Source organism: Aquarana catesbeiana, linkage group LG11 (genome assembly GCF_042186555.1).
Source record: "Aquarana catesbeiana isolate 2022-GZ linkage group LG11, ASM4218655v1, whole genome shotgun sequence".
NCBI lineage: Eukaryota > Metazoa > Chordata > Amphibia > Anura > Ranidae > Aquarana > Aquarana catesbeiana.
Window position 1 is genome coordinate 84,526,860 of NC_133334.1, and position 21,598 is coordinate 84,548,457.

Here is a 21,598-nt window from a genome sequence, read left to right on the forward strand (position 1 = left end):
ATAATGAAAGCTGTGCATTTAAAAGGATTACAAATGACTTTACCATGTTAACTATTATTATTATTAATATTAACAGTTAGAATTTGTATTACTTTTTAAGCAGAAAACAAACACATAACAAACAAATAATAACAAATAACAACTAATAAACTATATATTGAAATACATTTTTACCAATAAAACAACAGAGTTTAGTAATTATATATATATATATATATATATATATATATATATATATATATATATATATATATATATAAATAAAACATAAATTATCATTGTACTGAGGTTACAGCTAATGTCTGTCAGTATATGTAGATCTAGTTTCCAGTGTGTTCTGTTAAAGTGACCCTGTTGTAAAAAAAAAAAAAATTGCAAAATCTCTAACTGTAAATGCAGATTGTAAATCGTCACCCTCCTAGTGCCTGCTCCACTGACTGAACCTCTTCCCAAGTTCTCGTCCCTCAAAGTACACTGGGACACTTCCAGTAGTGTTGATCTCCTGGGTCCCACCACAGGTCAATATTTCCTTCTCATGACCTCCACGTGTCCTACTGTGTCCTACAGTGACATAAGGATCATATGGAGAATTAAGTGAGTGCTGTGGGGGGCCCTGAAGATCAACACTCACAGAGTGAGTCACTCAAGATCCCAGAGGACGAGAACTCATGAACAGAGCGTGTTCGGTAGTGCAGGCATCAAGAAAAGGTAAGTATTTACAGCCTTATTTTAAATATTTTTTGTGACAGGGTCACTTTTAAAAACAAATAATAACAGCTTATTTTGTAGAGGTTTAAAGTCAGCACCTTTGCCTGGCATTTGTTGTCTCCTTATATCCCAATGCGGTTACTAGGAAAGGAAATATCTTCAACTAAGACACAGACAATATAAAAAAACCTGACAGTGAATCTGGCCCTTTCACTGTTTTACAGAACTTAGGACAAAATGACAGGTCCTCTTGCCTGTACTCCCCCACAGTCCCTAGCAGAGTGCAAACAAAGACGTCCTAATCTTGTGTAAACTCTGGATTTAATGGTGTCAGAGCTTATACAGGGTTAACTTCTTCCTTCTACTTACTTGAGAGTGCTTGGGCCTGGCAACTGGCCACTCTGGCTCGAGCACTGCAACCTGTGAGATGCCCAATCGTATCTAGAAGCATCAGGTATTCCTTTGTGGTCTGTGGGGGAGCACAGCAGTGAGGAGTACCATTGGGTTGTGGGTTCTTCTTACAGGAGAACCTTCCATTTTGCCTTAGATGGGTAAAATGGCAAACTCCCTTTAAGGCAGCCATAGACACAAGATGGTGGATGTCCAATGAATGAAAATTGCTCTGGGTGGGAATATTATTGGTTGAATACCTTAAAAAAAACATGATAAGTGGACATCTGCAGTTCTGCCTGAGTTGGGTCTTGCATAAACATGTGTTCATGAAATGGTTAGTCGAGAAACTTGCTGGAGGGTGGTTAAAATATGCCTGCATGTTCGATCTTCCTCCAATGGCTCGCCTTAATTTTTCGTGTGTATTTGAAATACAGACAAGTTAAGATAGGCCTATTAGAGACCCAGTTGACCAAAAATCAATTTGTTTACTGAATAGGAATGTAAATATATCTATCTCACTTATCCTTTCATTACCTTCAACATAATTTAAAAAGTTTTGACTTTTAAATTCTAATGTCCATACGACTCTTGAAGGTATCCTTAGGTTTGAATAACCTCCTATTAAAGGTGTATTGACCATTCTAAAGGACTTGCTATGTAATTTTAATGTACATATTTTTTAAACAAAGCTGTTGTAATGTCTCGTGACGGTACCAGAAAAATCTTACTTGCCCCACCCTTTTATCTTTCTATTCGAATATAATTTTGGGATGTAGGTACCTGTAGTCTTTATTATACATTTCTCTGAGCAGTCATTTCTGATTATAATATAAAAAAACAATAAATCAATAAATCCCTCTTGTGTAATAATTCTCGTCTTCCTGTGGATAATAGCCTTCTTCTTCCTCCTCTAGGTAATACTCATCGTCTTCCTCATAGAAGTCCCCCTCCCTGTTCCCAGAGTAACAATCAGTGTTAGGGTTTTCCTGCTCTGCCTCTTCCTCATCATATTGCTCTTCTTCCTGCTTTTCCTCCCCTTCTAATTCCTCATCTCCCTCTGCCTTTGCTGCCTCCTTCTCTTGCTGCTCCCTTTCCTGTTCCTCCATCGCTTCCTCCTCTCTCTGCTTCCTTTGCTCCTCCCGCTCTTCCATGAACTCCTGAGCACCTTCTCCCACGAGAGTAACAGTTTCCCCCACTTTCGGAGGTGCTTTCACAGGGTTGTGGTCAAAGGATAACAGGCGCAATCCTTTCAATCCACTCATATCTGGGAATACAGCAATGCGGTTCCGGTCCAGATCTAGTATCTCCAAACCATGTAAACGTAGAAGAACTTTCGGCACACGTTCTAGTCTGTTTGCATAGAGCCACAAACCTTTTAGGCCTGGCATACATGTAGCAATGTCCCCTGGAAGCCCCTTCAAACGGTTGTCCCCCATTTGCAGACAGCGCAAGGCCGGCATGCTTAGCAACACCGGTGGAAAGTGATGCAAAAAGTTCCGTTCTATCCACAGGGTACGTAGAGTTTGGAGACGTGCAAACGACATGGGTAATCCCTGTAGCCTATTTGCTCCAAGGTACAGGCGGCCAAGGTGTGGTAGGGAACACACAGCTTCCGGCAATTCTGGAAGTTTGTTTGCATCAAGTGCCAAAGTACGCAGATTGTAAAGCTGGTAGAAGTCATCGGGTAGTTCTGTTATCATTGTTCCACTCAAGTACAGCTTGTAAAGCTGATCAGCAAGAGTACATATTGATGCTGGGAGGTGAGTCATCTTTCGTCCACTGAACTCAAGGGTGCCATCTCCAGAACTCAGCTGCTCCTCTGTGTCTTCAGGCAACGGCTCTTCTGCACCTTCCCCTGCCACTGTCGGCACAGATCCACATGCACCACCCATTTGGAGGGGGTACAACGGCAATTAATACAGATTAAGCCAAAACATGAAGTTTATCGCCAGCTGTGACAATAGTACTCGGTGAACATCTCAGGACACCTAAAGGCATGTTGCAGAGAGCTGTTACAATGACACAATAACTGTCCTCAAACCTGTCATCCTCTGTTGCTCTCTGCTGATGAAACTTGAGAAGTAAAAGTTAAATATTCATGTTCCCTACTCACATTTCTTTCATGGCACAGTCTACACTGATCAGGTGTACTGGAAACAATTCATTCCAACACACAACACCAGTTTCAGATATTTCTCTGAGGATACAGAGAACAGGCTCAAACAAAAAGGCTGAGCTGTACACTGCCACCAGGTTATTTTCTGGGAGAAACATTGTCTTATCTTCAACCATTATGCTCACTGTTCTGGTAAAGTTGAGGCTTGTAGTATGTCCATAGTTTACTGCAGGACTGACCTGCATCAGTTGTTATCATCAGAAAGCTGGCCGTCAGCTCTAAAAAACGGTACTGGGGTGAAGCCTGCAGCTGCAGGCTTCACCCCGGTACAACCATTTCCTCAAAACAATGTATAGGTACGTCGTTTCGCGTGAAGTGGTTAATTTGTGCAGCATTTCAACCTTGAGCACCGTGCGAGCCAGCCACTGGGATTCTAATAAATGAAGATGTCATAAATTGATAAGGAAGACATTGAGCACCTGAGAATGTCCTTGTTTTTTTGTCCTTCTCCATCTGCACTGGGGTCACATTAGCTGAATGAGGGAGTGAAACTGAGGGAGAAACACTGGAATACTAGTCCGTACCAGTGTGCAAAGGTGTGTAGAACCCTGGTGTTTAGGCAGGGTTGCTAACAAATTTAGTTTGCCAGGTAGTAATTGTTCTGGCTAATTGTTAGAAGATCCACTGATTCCTCTCTAATTCTGGAATTGCTGCACCTTTTCCCTTCTGTCACTAGGTGGCACTGTGGCTGATGACATTAGACAGGGGCTTAGCAAATTCAGATTATGGATGGGTGTCTCAGCCAATTGGCAGGGGTTTCTTTAGTCCCTTGGCCTGCTGGGAGAGCTTATTTATTTGGGTGGAGTCAGGTGATTGGGGTTCTGTGCCACCTGGACGGCTGTCTAGGTGGACATGTGTTATGTCGCCCCGGGGTGCTAGGCCAGAAGCCAGAGGCCTATCCCGGGGGGACACCTGGCTGCTAGGCTGCCTGAGGCCTATCCAGGAGCAGGAGAAGCTGCGTAGGGTTGGGACTGCAGGATTGGAGTCCAACCGAGTTGCGAAGGTTTAGCCGAACAGGTAACCAGTTGTGGTCGGAGGTAAAGGGGAAGCAGTTGTCACTAAGGGACCATCCACCTTATTACCGGAGACTACTGTGAGTAAGCTCGAGCAAGTACCAGAGCAGTTTTCGTACCAGCCATGGACGGTGAAGAAGTGGGAAAGCTTCATCGAGTGCCAAGCCAGGGGCCCAGCATGCTAGCGGGGGGAGACGCTTGAGGAAAATACAGCGGGTTTAGCTGTTGAATAGCTCAGGCGATCCGATAATGATGAAGGATCTGGAAGTCTAGTGAGAGACTGGGAGCACAGTGAGTGAAGACCTACAGTGGGATACTGTGAGATAAGAGAAGAACTAATCTGTGTTACCAATAGTTATGTATGATTACCTTTAGTGACTGTTACAAGTTCAGTTGCCATAGGAAACAGCGGTCCTACCTATACAGATGTGGCATCTGGCTGGAGGACTTTCACCTGTATAGCTGTCTACTTATGGTGTATCAGAGTCTGCCAATTACCATTGAATCTACCTAAGGGTGTCCTGGCCCTAATCCGCTCTCCCACAGTTCTTGTTAAGAGACAATAAATCTCTTGTTATTTTGTCATTCAAAAAGTGACTGGCGCACATAATTTCATCTTACATTACACCCACCCTGCCTGCTAACCCACTTTACAAGGAAGGATGTCAGCTTTCCTTAACTCTTGAGGTCACCATTAGGCCTCTAGGGGTCCAGGAGGTCGCTACATTTGGTGCCCAACGTGGGGCAAAGGCATTATTCCAGCAGCGGTCGCCCCTAGCAACCGGCTACAGCTACATTGTGATTTCGTCTGGCTCCATGGGAAGGTGGCAAGTAATATCTTTACTCTGTAAAGATTGTGTTATTGTGTATTCCAACAATGTGGGGAAGAACCAACATGTCTCCTTGTTCATTGGAGAGTGTCATCCTGGTCTTTTGTCACTTTACGCCAGCGCTGCAGAGGTTAAAATGGACTCCATTAAAGTTTTGGCACGCCGCGAAAAGAAAGAGGTGAGTGCTGAAGTTTGCAGAAAGTATGCACACAAATCCCTTGGCAGGGGGAGGAGAAACCGCTGTGCAGAGGAGGATAAGGAAGTGCTGCCACATGTATCCGATTGTTGGATGGTGAAGATGGGGCAGTTTGGAGATTGGAAGATGTGTGTTTCATGTCTTGGCCCTGGTCTGAGCGGAACCAAAGGTATTCTGACTGACACCAGAGTGCGGTATATACCTAAAGACAGCTTTGCCCTGTATACCACTGGAGGCTATGACGCTTTGGGACTGATCTGTGGAAAGTGTTCCAGCTTGGCCATGCATCTGCAGCCTTGGATCCTCTGTGAACGCTGCGGGGAACCCTTGCTCGAGGTAGCCTCACCAGCCCAACCTCCACGGACACTCCAAGCGGATTGGGACAGGAATGTTGCCATCCCAGCTGGTGACAGCATCGAAAGTCCCCCTGCTATCACCCGGCTTGTACAAGTAAACTGCTCCTCTCATCTCTGTGGCTGCTCCAGGACCCCGCGCTCCAGTTATCCCTCTAAGCCGCGGTCAGGCCCACCTGCGTTTCTTGATGATGGAACCTCCTGGGGGAAACACGCCGGAGTTGGGTAAGCCTGAAATGGGTAAAAGTAGTATGCCAGTGGGGGCTGTGATATCTGTGGCCAGTAAGGGAGATAAGGTTGCTTTGCCAGTTGATGTTAGCTCACAGCGCAACCTGCTCCCGGCCGAAGAGTGCTCCACTATCTCCGATTCGGATGTAGTCACCATTGGCCCAGGAGGTCGCTACAGGTGTATAAAATAAATCATGTGTTGGGTGTTCTACATGTGTAAATGCCGCTGCATTATGTAAAACCATTTGTTTCTTTTGTCAGGGCTGGGCTCAGCCCTCCCTTCTCAGTGCTCAGGTTGCTCAGCTGTCGGTTAATTGTCAACACTCATTGTTCCACAGTGACTCACCTGGTGATCATTTCCTGCTCGTCAGCCAGCCCCTTCAGGCTATTTAAACTGCCTGGTTCATTTCTTCCGTGCCTTCTCCTTGGTTATACATATCTGGAGACTCTCTGCTGTGTTCCTGTTGAAGACTTGCCTGGCTGACTTCCCTTCTGGTTCCTGATCCTGTCTGCTGCCTCTGACTATGCTGATCTCTGGCTTCCTGATTTACTGGCTTGTCCTCACTACCCGCTTTGGCTACCGTACCCTGTCTATGTTTTGACTACGTTTACTGATTTGTACCATTTTTACCATTATATTAATAGGTGTGATTTTTTTACTGCTTTTTCTGTCTCCGTCTGATTCATGGTTCCTGACAGTAGGCGAAGGCCATGAATTCAGAAGAAGCAGGCAATCCACCTAGTAGTAATATTTTTTCCAGATTGAATGAGCAGGAACACCGCATGGATCAGTTTGCCAAAGCGTTACACACGCTCCTAATTCACACTGCTCACTGGGATCCTCCCACTGTGGCTGTTCCGGTACAACCTGTGTTGCAGGCCATCCCTGCTGCTGCTCCAGTCTATGTGCAGGCACCTGCCTCAAATATTACCTCTGTAAGAGGCATGTCTGGTTCAGCTCCGCTTCCCCAGCGATTTGGGGGCAATCCAGTTCAAATCAGTTTGGGATATACTTTGGATGCTGCCCCAGACATTTCCCATGGGCAGAAGCAAAGTAGGCTTCATTATTTCTTTGCTTTCTGATAAAGCCTTGGCCTGGGCAAACCCTCTATGGGAGGTGAAAAGACCCATTGTCCTGAGTTACCCTGAGTTTGTGGCTTCCTTTAACCACTTGCTGACCAGCCGCCGTCATTATACTGCGGCAGGCCAGCACGATCCCGCGAACCGTCGTAGCTATACGTCAGCTCCTCTAAGCGGGATAGCAGGCAGGCGCACGTGCCCGCTGCACTCTGGGGGTGCCGATGCTCAAGCCCGGTGGTCGCGATGACCGCCGGCCACGAGCGTTCATGGGCACTAGAGGCAGAACAGGAATGTATGTGTGTAAACACAAAAATCACTGTTCTGTTCTGAGAGGAGATGCAGATCGTGAGTTCCTAATAGCTAGGAACCAGGACCTGTCATCTCCTATAGTCAGCCCCCTCCCCCCACATTTAGAACACACAGTCAGGGAACACAGTTAACCCCTTGATCGCCCCCTAGTGTCAACCCCTTCCCTGCCAGTGACCGCAGCCATTACTAGGAAAAAAAAAATAATAAAAATGCCATAAATCTATCCCCTATTTTGTAGACGCTATAACGTTTGTGCAAACCAATCAATATAAGTTTATTGCTATTTTTGTTACCAAAAATATAGCAGCCAAATCTTCCGGGGCTGAAGTGGTTAAAGGGCATTTAACACTCCCACACACTCCACTTCTTCTGCCAAGAGCCTCAGGTCCATCAGAGTACAAGAACTGTTGCCGATTACGCCATTGAATTCCGTACTCTGGCAGCAGAGGTCGCTTGGAACAATGAGGCCCTCGTGGCTGCTTTTTCTCATGGTCTCTCGGATAACATCAAAGATGAGATAGCAGCCCGAGACATACCTACAGATGTGGAGAAGTTGATCACATTTGCCATTCTCATTGACTGCAGACTCCAAGAGAGACCTTCCTTTAGGTTGGATTCACACATGTGCGGTGTGAATTCCTGCTCCGTTCTCTCTGCGAAGAGAAAAAGCAGCTGTATAGCGATTCATCTCCGTTGTACCTAAGGATCAGCTGAGCAAGGAGAGGGGGGGAGGTGTAGTGAGGAGGGGGAGAGAATTCTTGTTCACAATGGAACGCATCTGCGAATCAGATGCTTTCCCATAGAAGGTAATGTGCCTACAATTCGCACCACAATGCCTAGAAAATGCATACGTTTTTGGCCAATGTGGAGTGCGGATGCAACGCACATATGTGAACCTGACTCATTCAAATGAACAGATTTTAAAATGTCCTGCGAATTGGATGCGGTGTGGTGGCGTGAACCCAACCTAAAGGAGCACCTGCGGAAGCCTCCTGTACATTTGGCTCCGAGCTTTGCAGTCCCACCCTTGCCTCCCTCACCCCCCATGCCTCCTGTTACCAAGTCCGCCAGTGAAGTAAACTCCATGCAGTTGGGCTTTACACATCACTGCGGAGGAGAGCGCCTTTAGGAGGAGGGAGAGATTGTGCTTTTATTGTGGCCAGGCAGGTCACTTTTTGAAGTCTTGTCCTACACATCTGGGAAGCAGACCTTAGGTGGTGTTGTTACGTCCCCAGTTATCCTAAAGGATAAGCCTCTAGTTCCAGTTACCCTTTCTTGGTCTGAGTCATCCATCAATACACAGGCTCTAATCTACTCTAGGGCTGCAGGCCTGGTCATAGATAGTGCCTTTGTGTCTACGCACTCGATTCCGCTGCAGCTTCGTGCCACTCCACTTGCCATTGAGGTTATTGATGGGAGACTTCTACAGCCTGCCCATGTGACTCATGAGACTGCTCCGTTGACCATGGCCGTAGGGGCTCCTCATCAAGAGATAATCCAAATTCAAATCAATTCCTCACCTCATTACCTGGTGGTTATTGGTTATCCTTGGTGACAGAGGCACAACCCCTCCTTTGATTGGCTTCGTGCTGAGATTCTTTCTTGGTCACCAAAATGCTGTAAAACATGTTTTCAGAAAGTGTCTAAGGTCTTGTGCACCTCTTCACTCTCCTCCTTGCCAGAGGAGTACTGCGGATTAAGTGATGTCCTTGATAAAGGTCAAGCTGGTAGTTTACCTCCACACCAGTGGTATGATTGCGCAATTGACCTTCAACCTGGTGCCATGCCCCCTCGTGGCCGGGTTTACCCTTTGTCTGTCTTAGCGGATAAAGCCCTGGAGGACTATGTTGCCCATGCATTCTTGAGGGTTCATCCACAAATCCTCGTCTCCTGCTGGTTCTGGTTTCTTCTTTGTGAAAAAAAAGAGTGGGGAACTGAGACCTTATATCTATTATAGGGGTCTCGATCTCATTACAATTAAAAATGCATATCCTATTCCGTTGATTACTGAATTATTTGACCGCCTCAAGGGAGCAACAGTTTTCATGAAGTTCGATCTGACAGGGGCATACAATCTTGTGAGGATCAAGGAGGGCGACAAATGGAAAACTGCGTTTAATACCAGGACAGGACATTACGAATACCTCGTAATGCCGTTTGGTCTTTACAAAGCTCCTGCAGTTTTTCAGGAATTCATCAATGATGTCCTCCGAGATATGTTGCAGCAATGTGTGGTGGTTTATCTCGATGATATTCTCATATCCTAAATCCCTATAGAGCCACAACACAGATGTCTCCCGTGTGCTACAGAGGCCGAGCGATAATAACCTGTATTGTAAGTTAGGAAAGTGCGAATTTCATCATGAACAGCTTAAATTTCTGGGTTATGTCATTTCTACTGCCGGTTTTTCGATGGACTCAGAGAAACTATCTGCAGTTCTACAGTGGCCTCGACCAGTAGGTCTACGTTACAACGTTTTCTTGGCTTTGCCAATTGTTATCGGAAATTCATTTGTAACTTCTCTTCTCTGGTCAAACCCCTGACTGAAAATGACCAGAAAGGACTATAACCCACAGTTATGGTCTGCGGATTCCATTAAAGGAAAAGTCCAGCCTGAGCTCATTCGGCTGGGCTTCTCTTATGGGTCACAGGAGTGCAATTAGTTTTGCGCTCCTGTGATTCGTTTTCAGCAGAGAGCGGTCTGAAGTCCTCTCTCTGCTGACGTCACCAAGATCAGTCCAGGCACCGTGTCATCCCAACTCTGGGAGGTGCCTGGACTGATAGGCGCCTCAGCCTCTCAGCGAGCCGCAGAGACGGATGCTCCCCGCCCCTCCACAGCTCAGCGCTCCAGTGAGCGTGGAGAAGCAGAGCAGGAGAGCTGGTAATTGACAGGCAGCAGCTCGCCGCTCATGGAGGTGAGAGAACCGAGCCATCGGCGGTGGTCAGTGGCTCGGTTCTCAGTGAAGAGGCGGCGGGGGAGAAATGCAGCATTGGACCGATGCTGAATCCACCTAAGTAAGTATAAGTATGGGATAAAAAAAATCCCATACTTCTCTTTAAAAGCATTTGAGTGTCTCAAGGCTGCCTTTGTTTCAGCTCCTGTGCTGGCACATCCTAATCCTACGTTACCCTTCATTCTTGAGATTGATGCATCTGAGACTGGGGAAGCTCTGAGAGCGCTATGCATCCTTGTGGCTACTTTTGTAAGAATCTGTCTCCTGCAGAATGCAAATACGAGATTGGGGACAGAGAATTGTTAGCTATCATTTTAGCTCTTAAAGAATGGAGGCATCTTCTCGAAGGTACCACTGTGCTGGTCCTCATTTTGACTGACCATAAGAATCTCACATTCTTGTCTGAGGCAAAATGCTGATCTCCCAGAAGGGCACGATGGGCTCTTTTTCTGTCAAGCTTCAATTACATAGTCTCATTCTTACCCGGTGCTAAGAATGTAAGGGCTGAAGCATTGTTGCAACAGTTTTCCAAGATGTTGCTGGTTCCTGCTCCTGTGACACCTCCCGATCGTATTCTGGCCACTGTTCGTACTAGCCTCACTTCACCTTTGGGTGATAGAATTATTGCCGCTCAGATCCATTCTCCTCCTGAGAAACCTTGTGATCGCTGCTTTGTCCCTGAGAATCTCCGCACTGCTTTGCTCCAGACTTACCATTCTTCCAAGGCAGCTGGCCACCCAGGGAAGAATCAACTCATTTGGGCTATTTCTCAACAATGGTGGCCTAGTCCCTGCGCTGATGTAGCCACCCTCGTAGCCGCTTGTTCCATGTGTGCTCAGAGTAAGACACCACAACACCTTCCAGTGGGCCTCCTACAACCCACACCAAAGTGGAGAGAGGCCTTGGACCCACCTGACTATAGCTTTTATTGTGGAGTTACCCAACTCCCAGGGCAGCACAGTTATTTTTATGGTGGTTGACCGGTTCTCAAAAATGTCACATTGGAACTGGCATCTATTTTTGCTCGGGAGATCTTTCGGTTACATGGGCTACCCAAGGTTATCATCTTGGACAGGGGTAGCCAGTTTTTCTCCAGGTTTTGGCGAGCCTTTTGTGCACAGTTGGGATTTCAGCTTTCATTCTCCTCTGCATATCACCAGCAGTCCAATGGAGCTGCAGAACAAGCCAACCAAGCCTTGGAGCAGTTTCTACTTTGCTATATTTCTGACCACTGTAACAACTGGTCAGACCTCTTACCTTGGGCAGAGTTTGCTCACAATAGTTCTGTCAATACCGCTTCCCAGTTGTCTCAATTTATGTTGAATTATGGTTTCCAACCATCCATGTTGCCTGACTCATTTGTTCCCCAAAGAATTACTGCATCTCTGTGATCTTCGTTCCACTTGGTTACAGGTCCAAGAGTCCTTGCGACATGTCAGTAATAGATACAGACTCTGTGCTGACTGCAGATGCTACCTGCGCTTTCCTACCAGGATGGGGAGAGGTTCTGATGGCCATCTCGCAACCTCGACTCCGTGTTCCGTCACTGAAACTGGCAACATGGTTTATTGGGCTTTTCCATATTCTCCGTAAGATTAACCCAGTGGCTTACGCATTAGACCTTCCTTCTAACATGCGTATTTCTAATGTATTCTAAGTCTCCTTATCAAAACCTTTGGTGTGCAACCGCTTCACCACATTGGTACCACGTTCTTGTCTGGTTCAGGTTGAGAACCATGAAGAGTGTGAGAAACAATCGATCATTGACTCCCGTAGGTTCTGTGGCCACATACAGTACCTGGTTCATTGGAAAGGGTACAGTCCAGAGACACACTCTTGGGTCTCATCCTCGGACGTACATACTCCTGCCCTCCTTCGTGCTTTCCATAGATGGTTTCCCCTCAAACGTGGTGGCCCTCCGAAGGGGAGCGGTCATTGAGGAGGGGGCTGGGCTCAGCCCTCTATTCTAAGTGCTCAGGTCACTCAGCTGTCGGTTAATTGCCAGCACTCATCGTTCCACAGTGGCTCACCTGGTGATTATTTATTATTACCTGTCCACGAATCCAGTGGCGTCTTCACCCGAGACGATTTTTCAATTGGCTCCCGGGCGCTGCAGCCGCCATCTTGGCTAAGGGAAGCCTTGCAGATTCCCAGCCAGCACCCTACTGCACATGCTCCAAGCGTGCTGCTGAGGGGGCCGAACTTTTGGCTGAGGTCGCCGCGGTGAAGTTAGCCGGAAGTGGAAGCGGGTACCTGTCGAAACCAGGTTCTCATTCCCCCCTGAAAGGTGCCAAATGTGGCAGCGGAAGGGGGGCAAACAAGCAGAGCTTCCCCTTTTTGGGTGGAGCTCCGCTTTAATGTTAACATGGTAACATGCAAAAAAGGTGCATGTACTATTTTCTGTAAAGCAGGTCTGTTTGCAAGGTGCAATTGGATCCCATTCAGAATGAATGGCAAAGCATCACATCAACATGGGTAATGCACACATTACCGCAGCATTGAAACACAAGTGCACTGGCAAGGTGTGTTGGGGTGCCAGTCAAAAATGAGTGACTGCATCACACCAATGTGCATTAACACACCACAATAGTGTAGCCCGTCCCAAAGTGTACATACTTTTGTTTTGGATGGAGGGATAAAGACTAAGGCCCTCTGCTAAGTTTTTACTGCAGCCAGTATACCCTCTGAGGAGATTCACCCCTATTTTTGTCCTGTTGATCATTGTCATGGTTATACAAAGTACAGTAAGTGGAAATCCTACATTTTACAGGAATGTTTTTTTAACGATAGATGTTTTTTAGGTGACCTTGATGGTGCTAAAAGTAAATGTCAATGCTCAAGCTCCACATTTTACAGGTCCATACTGTAGCCAATCAGTGATTTAGCATTGATGAGCTCTTTCCTTTCGCTCCTTGAAATCTAGTACAGGCAGTCCCCGGGTTACAAACAAGATAGAGTCTATAGGTTTGTTCTTAAGTGGAATTTGTTTGTAAATCGAAACAGGTACATTTTTTAAGTGTAGCTCCAGCCAAAAAAAAGATTTTTAAGCTTTTTGGATAGCATAGCGAATGGTTAACACCCTTGTAACATTTGGTTTGCTGTTTGTGCCCCTGTTCAGAAGATTTCACCTCACTTTCTGTCCCAATGACAAATTTGATTTTGAAAATTTTGGGTTGTTGTGGAAACAAGGATTGGTGATAAAGTTTCATTGGAGACACCTTTTTCCCCATGATAACTCTTACAGGATTGAATTTCCCTTCCTTGGGGTAGATTTCCTCTCACTTCCTGTTGTCTACCTCCGTTTGTAAGTAGGAGTCGTTTGTAAGTCGGATGTTTGTAACCCAGGACCGCCAGTAATATGTTTTGTTCTCCAAATAAAAATAATAAAAATCCTATTTTTTAGTCTGTGAAACTATTATGTGTGCATGTTTTTAGAAATGGTTGTAAATTAATATAATAATTCCAATTGTTTATTTCTTTTGAAAAAGAGTGTATTTTTTAAGTTTTATTCTAGATTTCATGTGAGTGGGCTGATTTTCCATTTAGCCAGTATGATCACTGTATACAGGCCTTTCAGCAGTTCAGAACACTGACGCGCTCCTGCTGTTTGCCATAAATATAGGTCGCAGTTTTATTGAATTCTCCACAAAAGAACTGTGAGCGAGCTTCTGTACTGTTGTTATTGTTATTCAATGTACCTTGTCTGTACCACAGTAATATAACCATGAGATATGTTTAAAGCTGGTAACTTAGATTCATGCATCTGGGGCTTACTTAGGAAAACTGGCGCAGACCAGGCTAAAGTGAAGCTGTTACCACATCAACCAATCAAGTTTTATCCTTTCAGCTAAGAAATATGTCTATAAGCAATTGCTTGGAATTTGTACTGATTGTCTCCCGTTTTTGTAAATCAGACCCACTGAATGCTCTTCTTGTTTGATTATTGATTTGTTTTGATTATAAAGAATGCAAAAAAAAGTAGGAATGCCAAACTGACACTTTTCTGACATCCTTTTCATCATGTCCAATTTCTACAGGACAAGTGGCAATTCTAGGGAACACCTAGCACCCATGGAACTATTGCAAGAAGATCTTGTCACGTAAACCATCACAGTTGCCAGATAACATGTACAGTATCTCACAAAAGTGAGTACACCCCTCACATTTTTGGAAATATTTTATTATATCTTTTCATGTGACAACACTAAAGAAATGACACTTTGCTACAATTGCTACACTTAGGGGTGTACTCACTTTTGTTGCCAGCTTTTTTGACATTAATGGCCGTGTGTTATGTGTTAAGTTAATCTGAGTGCAAATTTACACTGTTATACAAGCTGTACATTCACTACTTTACATTATAGCAAGTTTCTTGCTTGGTTGCATGCTTGCTCACTTGCCCCCCCTTTTTTTGTCACATTGACAGGGATGGAAATACGTGGCCTTACCAGGTCATGATTTCATTTAAAGTCCCAAAATCCACCCTCGCTTTATAATATGCCTGAATGTGATATACCCCCCAGTTACACTTGGTGATAAGCTAAAAGGCAGTCTGTGAGAGAGACTGGTAATAGGGAGAGACTGTGTGAGAGGCTGGGGGTATTAATGAGGCTTGGGCAGAAGATACCAGAAAATTGAGGCTTTCTGAACAAACTGACTGGACTGACACCCCCCTTCTCCCTCTGTTCAGATCCCTTCCCCGGAGCCCTGCATATACCTTGGCACACCCAGGGAAAGAGAAGTGTCGGGGAAAACTAACCCCAAGTGGCTTAAGGTAGAAGGGGCCGGAGAACGTTTAAGCCTGACACCGCAGAGAGTAAACATGGAACCCCCGCTCCATAGAACATTGTCAACCCAGAATACCCCTAATATAAAATAACAGTATGAGGGGTAAGCCAGTGAAAGGTGCGGGACCAAACCCCCTAAATTAGACGCTAGTCCTGGCACAATCAAGAAATACATGACACAAGAAGGAGACAAAGAAAGCCTGGGAAAACAACTGGGGACAAAGAGTAAACAAACAGAGGGAGCTCTTAAAAATGGGCATAGTAGACAATCTGTGGGAGCAAACAGCTCAACGACCGTAAACGAAGAGCAGGAGGAAGATAATGAAGTAGAGTTAGAAACAAAAAGCCAACTTCCAACCGAGGACGAAAAGGCAGAGATGTTCTCTAGACTGGAACAATCCCTAAAAGGGGATATGGCAACCTTACATGGAGACCTGAACCAGATACTAAAAAGATTGGAAGAAGCAGAGGAAAAACTGGACATACAAGCGGTAGAAATAAAAGAACTTAAAAAACAGATGGAAGGGTTACGGCGAGAGCAGAGGCATATGAGGTATAAAGTAGAAGATCTGGAAAACCGCAATAGAAAAAAAACTTAAGAATTCGGGGCCTACCTGAAACAGGGAGAGAAGTTCTACAAGACATAATGAACAAACTATTTGGCCCACTGCTGGGAAGATCAACGACAAAAAAATAAGTTTGAAAGAATATACAGAATTAGAAAACCTGCGGATATGGCTGGAGAAATCCCGAGAGATGTGATTGCGAGATTCCATAATTATAAAGATAAAGAACAGATTTTTCTGAAGGTCTAAAAGTTAATCACCTTGTAAAGTATGAAGAAACGGCATTTCAGATATTCCCATGCCTGGCATCGGAAACACTGCCAAGGAGAGGAGTACTAAAACCCTTATTGGACCAAATGAAGACCCATAAGATTCAGTACTCATGGGGCTTCCCAGCCTGTCTAATAGGGCATAAGGAGGGTCATTCAGCAATCTTAAGGTTTCCAGAAGAAATGGGTAGGTGGGGCAGGGGGGGAGGATAGAACAGAAACCCCTCATAATCTAATTAAGGGCTGCTGAGGATCTGACAACTCCTCTTTGCTCACTGAACTCCCATAAAGACAAAAAATAAGCGGATATAATCAGCCTGATCTAGGGGTTGGGTTGAATAAAGAGGATAGGAGTAGGAGCATGGAGTACAAGGAGCAAAGATGACATCATTAAACTTTTTGACGTATAATGTGTGCGGCTTAAACACATCTATAAAAAGATTTAACATATTAAGAGAAATTAATCAACTCTTCATAGAGGTAGTCTTCCTGCAGGAGACACACATCTCCCACGAAACAAATAAAAAATGATTCTCAAAAGATTTTCCAAAATGTTTTTTACGGAGACTAAACAACAAAACGGGCAAAGGGAGTAGCCATTGGTTTTGCCAGAGGGGTAAATTTTACCCTGGAGGAGAGATTAATAGACCCCGATGGGCGCTATCTGTTCCTGGGGGGAAGACTAAGTGACGTAGATTGCACTCTAGCAAATATCTATTGCCCTAAAAAAAAAAAAAAAAACAACAAAATATCTAAAAGCAGTTATGGAGAAACTAATGGAGTTTAAGAAAGGAGGAGTAATCATGGCAGGAGATTTTAACTTCTGTATGGATCCCGAGATAGATAGCATGTCCTGGGTATGGGGGACTAGGAATGTCCAACTGAAGATGCTAAAAAAGAAGTTTTGCCAGAATCAGTTGATGGATGCATGGAGAATACAGCATGCAAAAATACGAGATGATACGTTCCATTCCCCCGTGCACAGGACGTGCTCAAGAATTGACTATTTTATGATTGAACATAGGTTACTGGAGTCAGTGATTAGAACAAATATATATAGAAGTTACAACTTTCTCAGACTATGCCCCAGTGACTATGAAAAGAAAAAAATGAAAGAAGAAGAAAAAAAAAAAATGAAAAAAGAAGAATGAATCTAGGATAAAGAAGCAGAGGATAGGATAAAAAAAGAATTAGCGCAATACTTCATAATAAACGATACCGGAGAAATATCAGGGGCCATGTTATGGGAGGCCCATAAGGCCTATATAAGAGGAATTCTGATGGAATTCCATGGGAGCGGAAAAAAAGGAGAGAGCAAGAAAAATTGAAGTACTAACGAAAGAAATCCACGAGTTAGAACAGCAGTATAAAAAAAAGAGGTGAGCTTGAAGTTTATCATGCGGTCAACCTAAAAAAGGGACGAATGAAAATATCTAACAGAACAGGAAACACGTAAGACCTTTAACAGAATCAAGAAGGAGAAGTATCTAGGGGGGAATAAGACAGGGAAGTATTTGGCTAAAATTCTAAAAAAGAAAAAAACAGAAAATTATATAGAGAAAATTCAAAATAGCACTGGGGAGATGGTATATACAACAACGGAAATAGCAGGAGTATTCCAGAAATACTATGGAGAATTCTACTCTGTTAAACAGAAAGAGACAACAGAATGCCAAAAGGAGAGGACAGAACAAAGAAAAGCCTTTTTAAAGGAAGTGAGCCTAAATAAAATGACAGAAGATAAACTAATGCCGGGTACACACGATCGGAAATGCCGCCAGCAAAACTCAGATGAGAGCTTTTTGTCGGAAAATGCGACCATGTGTATGCTCCACCGGTCTTTTGCTGGCGGAATTCCAGCCAGCAAAAGATTGAGAGCATGTTCTCTATTTTCCGGTTGGGAAAAGTTCCTATCCGAAAATGCTGTATGCAATTCGGACGTGCAAAAAAATCACACATTCTCGGAAACAATTTGACGCATGCTCGGAAGCATTGAACTTAATTTTCTCGGCTTGTCGTAGTGTTGTACGTCACTGCGTTCTTGACGGTCGAAAGTTTAGACAACTTTTGTGTGACCGTGTGTATGAAAGGCAAGCTTGAGCGGAATTCTGTCGGAAAAACCATCCAAGTTTTTTCTGACGGAAATTCCGATTGTGTGTACGCGGCATAAGAGTTCTAGAAGAACCTATAACAGAAGAAGATATTAGTCGGATCTTAAAAAATTCAGCTTCAGGGAAAAGCCCAGGCCTAGATGGGCTGTTTACATTTTACTACAAAAGGTTTAAGGAAATTTTAATACCCAAATTATGTACCTATATAAACAGGATAGGAACAAGTTGGGAGATGAGAAGGGAAGCTCTAGCGACCGCCATCAACGTTATCCCAAAGGAAGGAAAAAACGTCACGCTATGTTCAAACTATAGACCAATCTCACTGCTGAATGCAGATAAAAAACTATTTGCCAAGGTACTAGCTAGTAGGATGAAAGGCGTAATGAACGACTTGGTAAATGCGGACAAGGTCGGATTCATTCCAGGAAGGGAAGGGAGAGATTGCAAGGTTAGAACATTGCTATTAATGCAGAAAATAAAAGAAGGTAAATCCCCAGGGCTACTATTCTCAATAGACGCTGAAAAAGCGTTTGATAGGGTAGACTGGGGATTTAAGTTGAATACATTGGAGGTAATGGGAGTAGGCCCAAAGATGACCCACTGGATTAAAACACTGTACAATCATCCGACAGCCAGGGTGAAGGTTAAGGGGACAGCATCTATGCCCTTTGAAATAAATAATGCCACAAGACAGGGGTGTCCCCTGTCCGCCCCTATTGTTTGTTTTGTCGCTGGAACTGCTTTTGGCATGGATCAGACAGAACTCAGATGGAGGGGGAATATGATAGGGGACGAAAAGCATAAATTAGCAGCTTTTGACGATGATATACTGTTCTATGTTACCAGGCCCCGGGTTACTATGCCCAAACTAATGAAGTTATTAAAATCCTACGGAGAAATATAAAATTTTAAGATGAACCCCACTAAATCAGAGATTCTTAATATTGACGTGAGGAAACAGGACGAACAGATATTCCAACAAGAGTTTCCATTTATATGGAGAAAAAAAGAAGATGAGACAATATGTCAAACAAATTTCATCCCACTACTGAATGAAATAAAAATGGAAATTAATAAAACCGCAACAAGATACCTTTCCTGGTTAGGAAGAATAAATATTTTTGCCAAAGATCCTGTATAAGATGCAAATGCTGCCTATTCTCCTCCCACAAGTATATTTTAAGACATTAAAAACGCTACTACTAAGGTTTATATGGCAGAAAAAGAAGCCTAGAATAATGCCGCGTACACACGGTCGGACTTTTCGTCTACAAAAGTCCGACAGCCTGTCCGACAGACTTCCGGCGGACTTTCGGCGGACTTGCAGCAGACTTTCTAACGAACGGACTTGCCTACACACGACCACACAAAAGTCCGACGGATTCGTACGTGATGACGTACACCGGACTAAAATAAGGAAGTTCATAGCCAGTAGCCAATAGCTGCCCTAGCATGGGTTTTTGTCCGTCGGACTAGCACACAGACGAGCGGCTTTCGGGTCCGTCGTAGTTACGACGTAAAGATTTGAAGCATGTTTCAAATCTAAAGTCCGTCGGATTTGAGGCTGAAAAAGTCTGCTGAAAGTCCGGAGAAGCCCACACACGAACGGATTACCAGCCAGCTTTAGTCCGTCGGCGTCCGTTGGACTTTTGTAGACGAAAAGTCCGACCGTGTGTACGCGGCATAAGTCTTCTGGTACTGAATAAGGATAAAATGCAAGGGGGACTGGGGGTGGCAGACTTAAAAAATTATTATAGCGCAATATTACTATTACAGGTGTTAGAATGGGTAAAAAAGAATAAGGAAAAAAGATGGGTTAAACTGGAAAACACAATTAGTAATGCAGCACTGGGGAAAATAATATGGATACCACCACAATTTACAGAACTGAGTGAAAATACACATGCTGTAACAAAGAAAGTTTTGGCAATATGGGATTTGATACACATAAAGGAAAAATGGGAATTTAACTCACCTCTGATACCGTTAAGAGAAACTAATTATTTTCCATCGGGAAATGGGGGGATGTTTGGGGAATGGATAAAAAAAGAAAATGCACAATTAAAAGATATAATGGAGAAAGGCAAAATATACACGCTACAGGATTTAAAACACAAAAAATATTTAATGGATTTTAATTGATGAATGGCGGTACTCTCAGCGAAATCATTTTGTCATATCATTGCCTTAACCAATAAGATCCATGGAGAACCTATGGCCGTTTGAGCGGCTTTGTACAGCAGCAGGTACAAAGAAGGGAATCTCAAGGATTTATAAAGTACTTGTGGGATTGAAGGGGCCAGAAATACCGCGATTCATAGTAAAGTGGGAAGAAGAACTGGGAAAGCGAGAGAAAGATCAAGATCTAGGAAAAATACTCAAGATGGCACACACCACGGACATAGATAGTAACACCACAGAAATTAATTACAAATGTCTAGCACGCTGGTAAATAACACCTGATAGGGCACATAGATGTCAAAGGGAGGTTTCGCGGTTATGTTGGCGGGGGTGTAGCGTAGTGGGAACTATGGCCCACATATGGTGGACGTGCCCAAAAAATCTAAAGATACAGGAGAGAAGTGTTACAGTTAATAAAGGAGATTACCATAGGTGTGCGCAGCCTATTGCATTAGGGTGTGCACCCCAAAGCTAAAAAACAGAGCAACGGAGGCAGTGGCTAGGAGCATACACTTCACGGCCACGATGCTATGCTTCACAGCCAGGGCAGAAATTATAGATTGCAGAGCACATGTGAACGAGTCCTTAATTTTGAAAAAATATATATTTTATTTTTTTTTTTACATTTGTTTTTTTTACATTTTTAACTGCCCTTTTGGGGGGCTTTGGTGAAATATCAGGGTTCTACACAGGCCCCTGATGATCAACATTTAAGACCGAGAAAGAGACTGAAGACAAGATGGAGGCGCAGATACTAGAACCGATCCCAGAGGGAGGAACAAGAGGATCGGTATCTGCAATAAGGCAATACAGCCGGTCCTCCTGCTCACCGGGTGTCTGGGCCCCCCTTTTGAATTACTAGGACATGGGCCTGGTACAGGAGGGCAGGCTATACTGCCTTATCATTGGCTCTGGAGCACAGGGTGATTAGGGTGTGCCCAGGCACACTCAGCACACCCCTTGCGCATGCCTATGGAGATCACCAATATAGAGATACCAGAGGAAACTTGGAGGTGTTTGTTTCATGGGGTTAGAATGCCAACCAAACAATATATGAGAACATTGGTTCCCTATCTAATGAACGCAGCCAAGAGTTTAATACCTCGTCAGTGGCAGGAGACTGAAAGCCCCACGATGAGGTAAGGAGATACGGCAGACGTTAAGTAATAAAAGGTAGGAAGAGAGAGGAAAGAGAGGGGGGAGAGGGGAGAGGGGAGGGCGGGAAGGAAGGGGGGTGTTGTATAACATTTGAAAATTGTGATGGTGATTGAAAAGTGTTTTTTATCTTTTGATATATATTTGACACAAAGGAAATCAATAAGGAAATTGAAAAAAAAATAAACCTGATGAAGGAATACAATCCTATGCAGCCACACTAATGCCCCGTACACACGGTCGAATTTTCCGATGGAAAATGTCCGATCGGAGCGTGTTGTCGGAAAT

The 21,598-nt window shown here is 44.3% G+C and overlaps 1 protein-coding gene across 1 annotated transcript; it reads right to left on the bottom strand.

The window, feature by feature from the left end:
* Positions 1-1,946: 1,946 nt before the first annotated feature.
* LRRC10B (leucine rich repeat containing 10B) lies at positions 1,947-3,059 on the bottom strand. Its single transcript, XM_073606057.1, has one exon. The coding sequence runs from the start codon at positions 2,991-2,993 to the stop codon at positions 1,947-1,949; it is 1,047 nt and encodes a 348-aa protein (XP_073462158.1). The 5' UTR covers positions 2,994-3,059.
* Between the last annotated feature and the right edge of the window lie 18,539 nt (positions 3,060-21,598).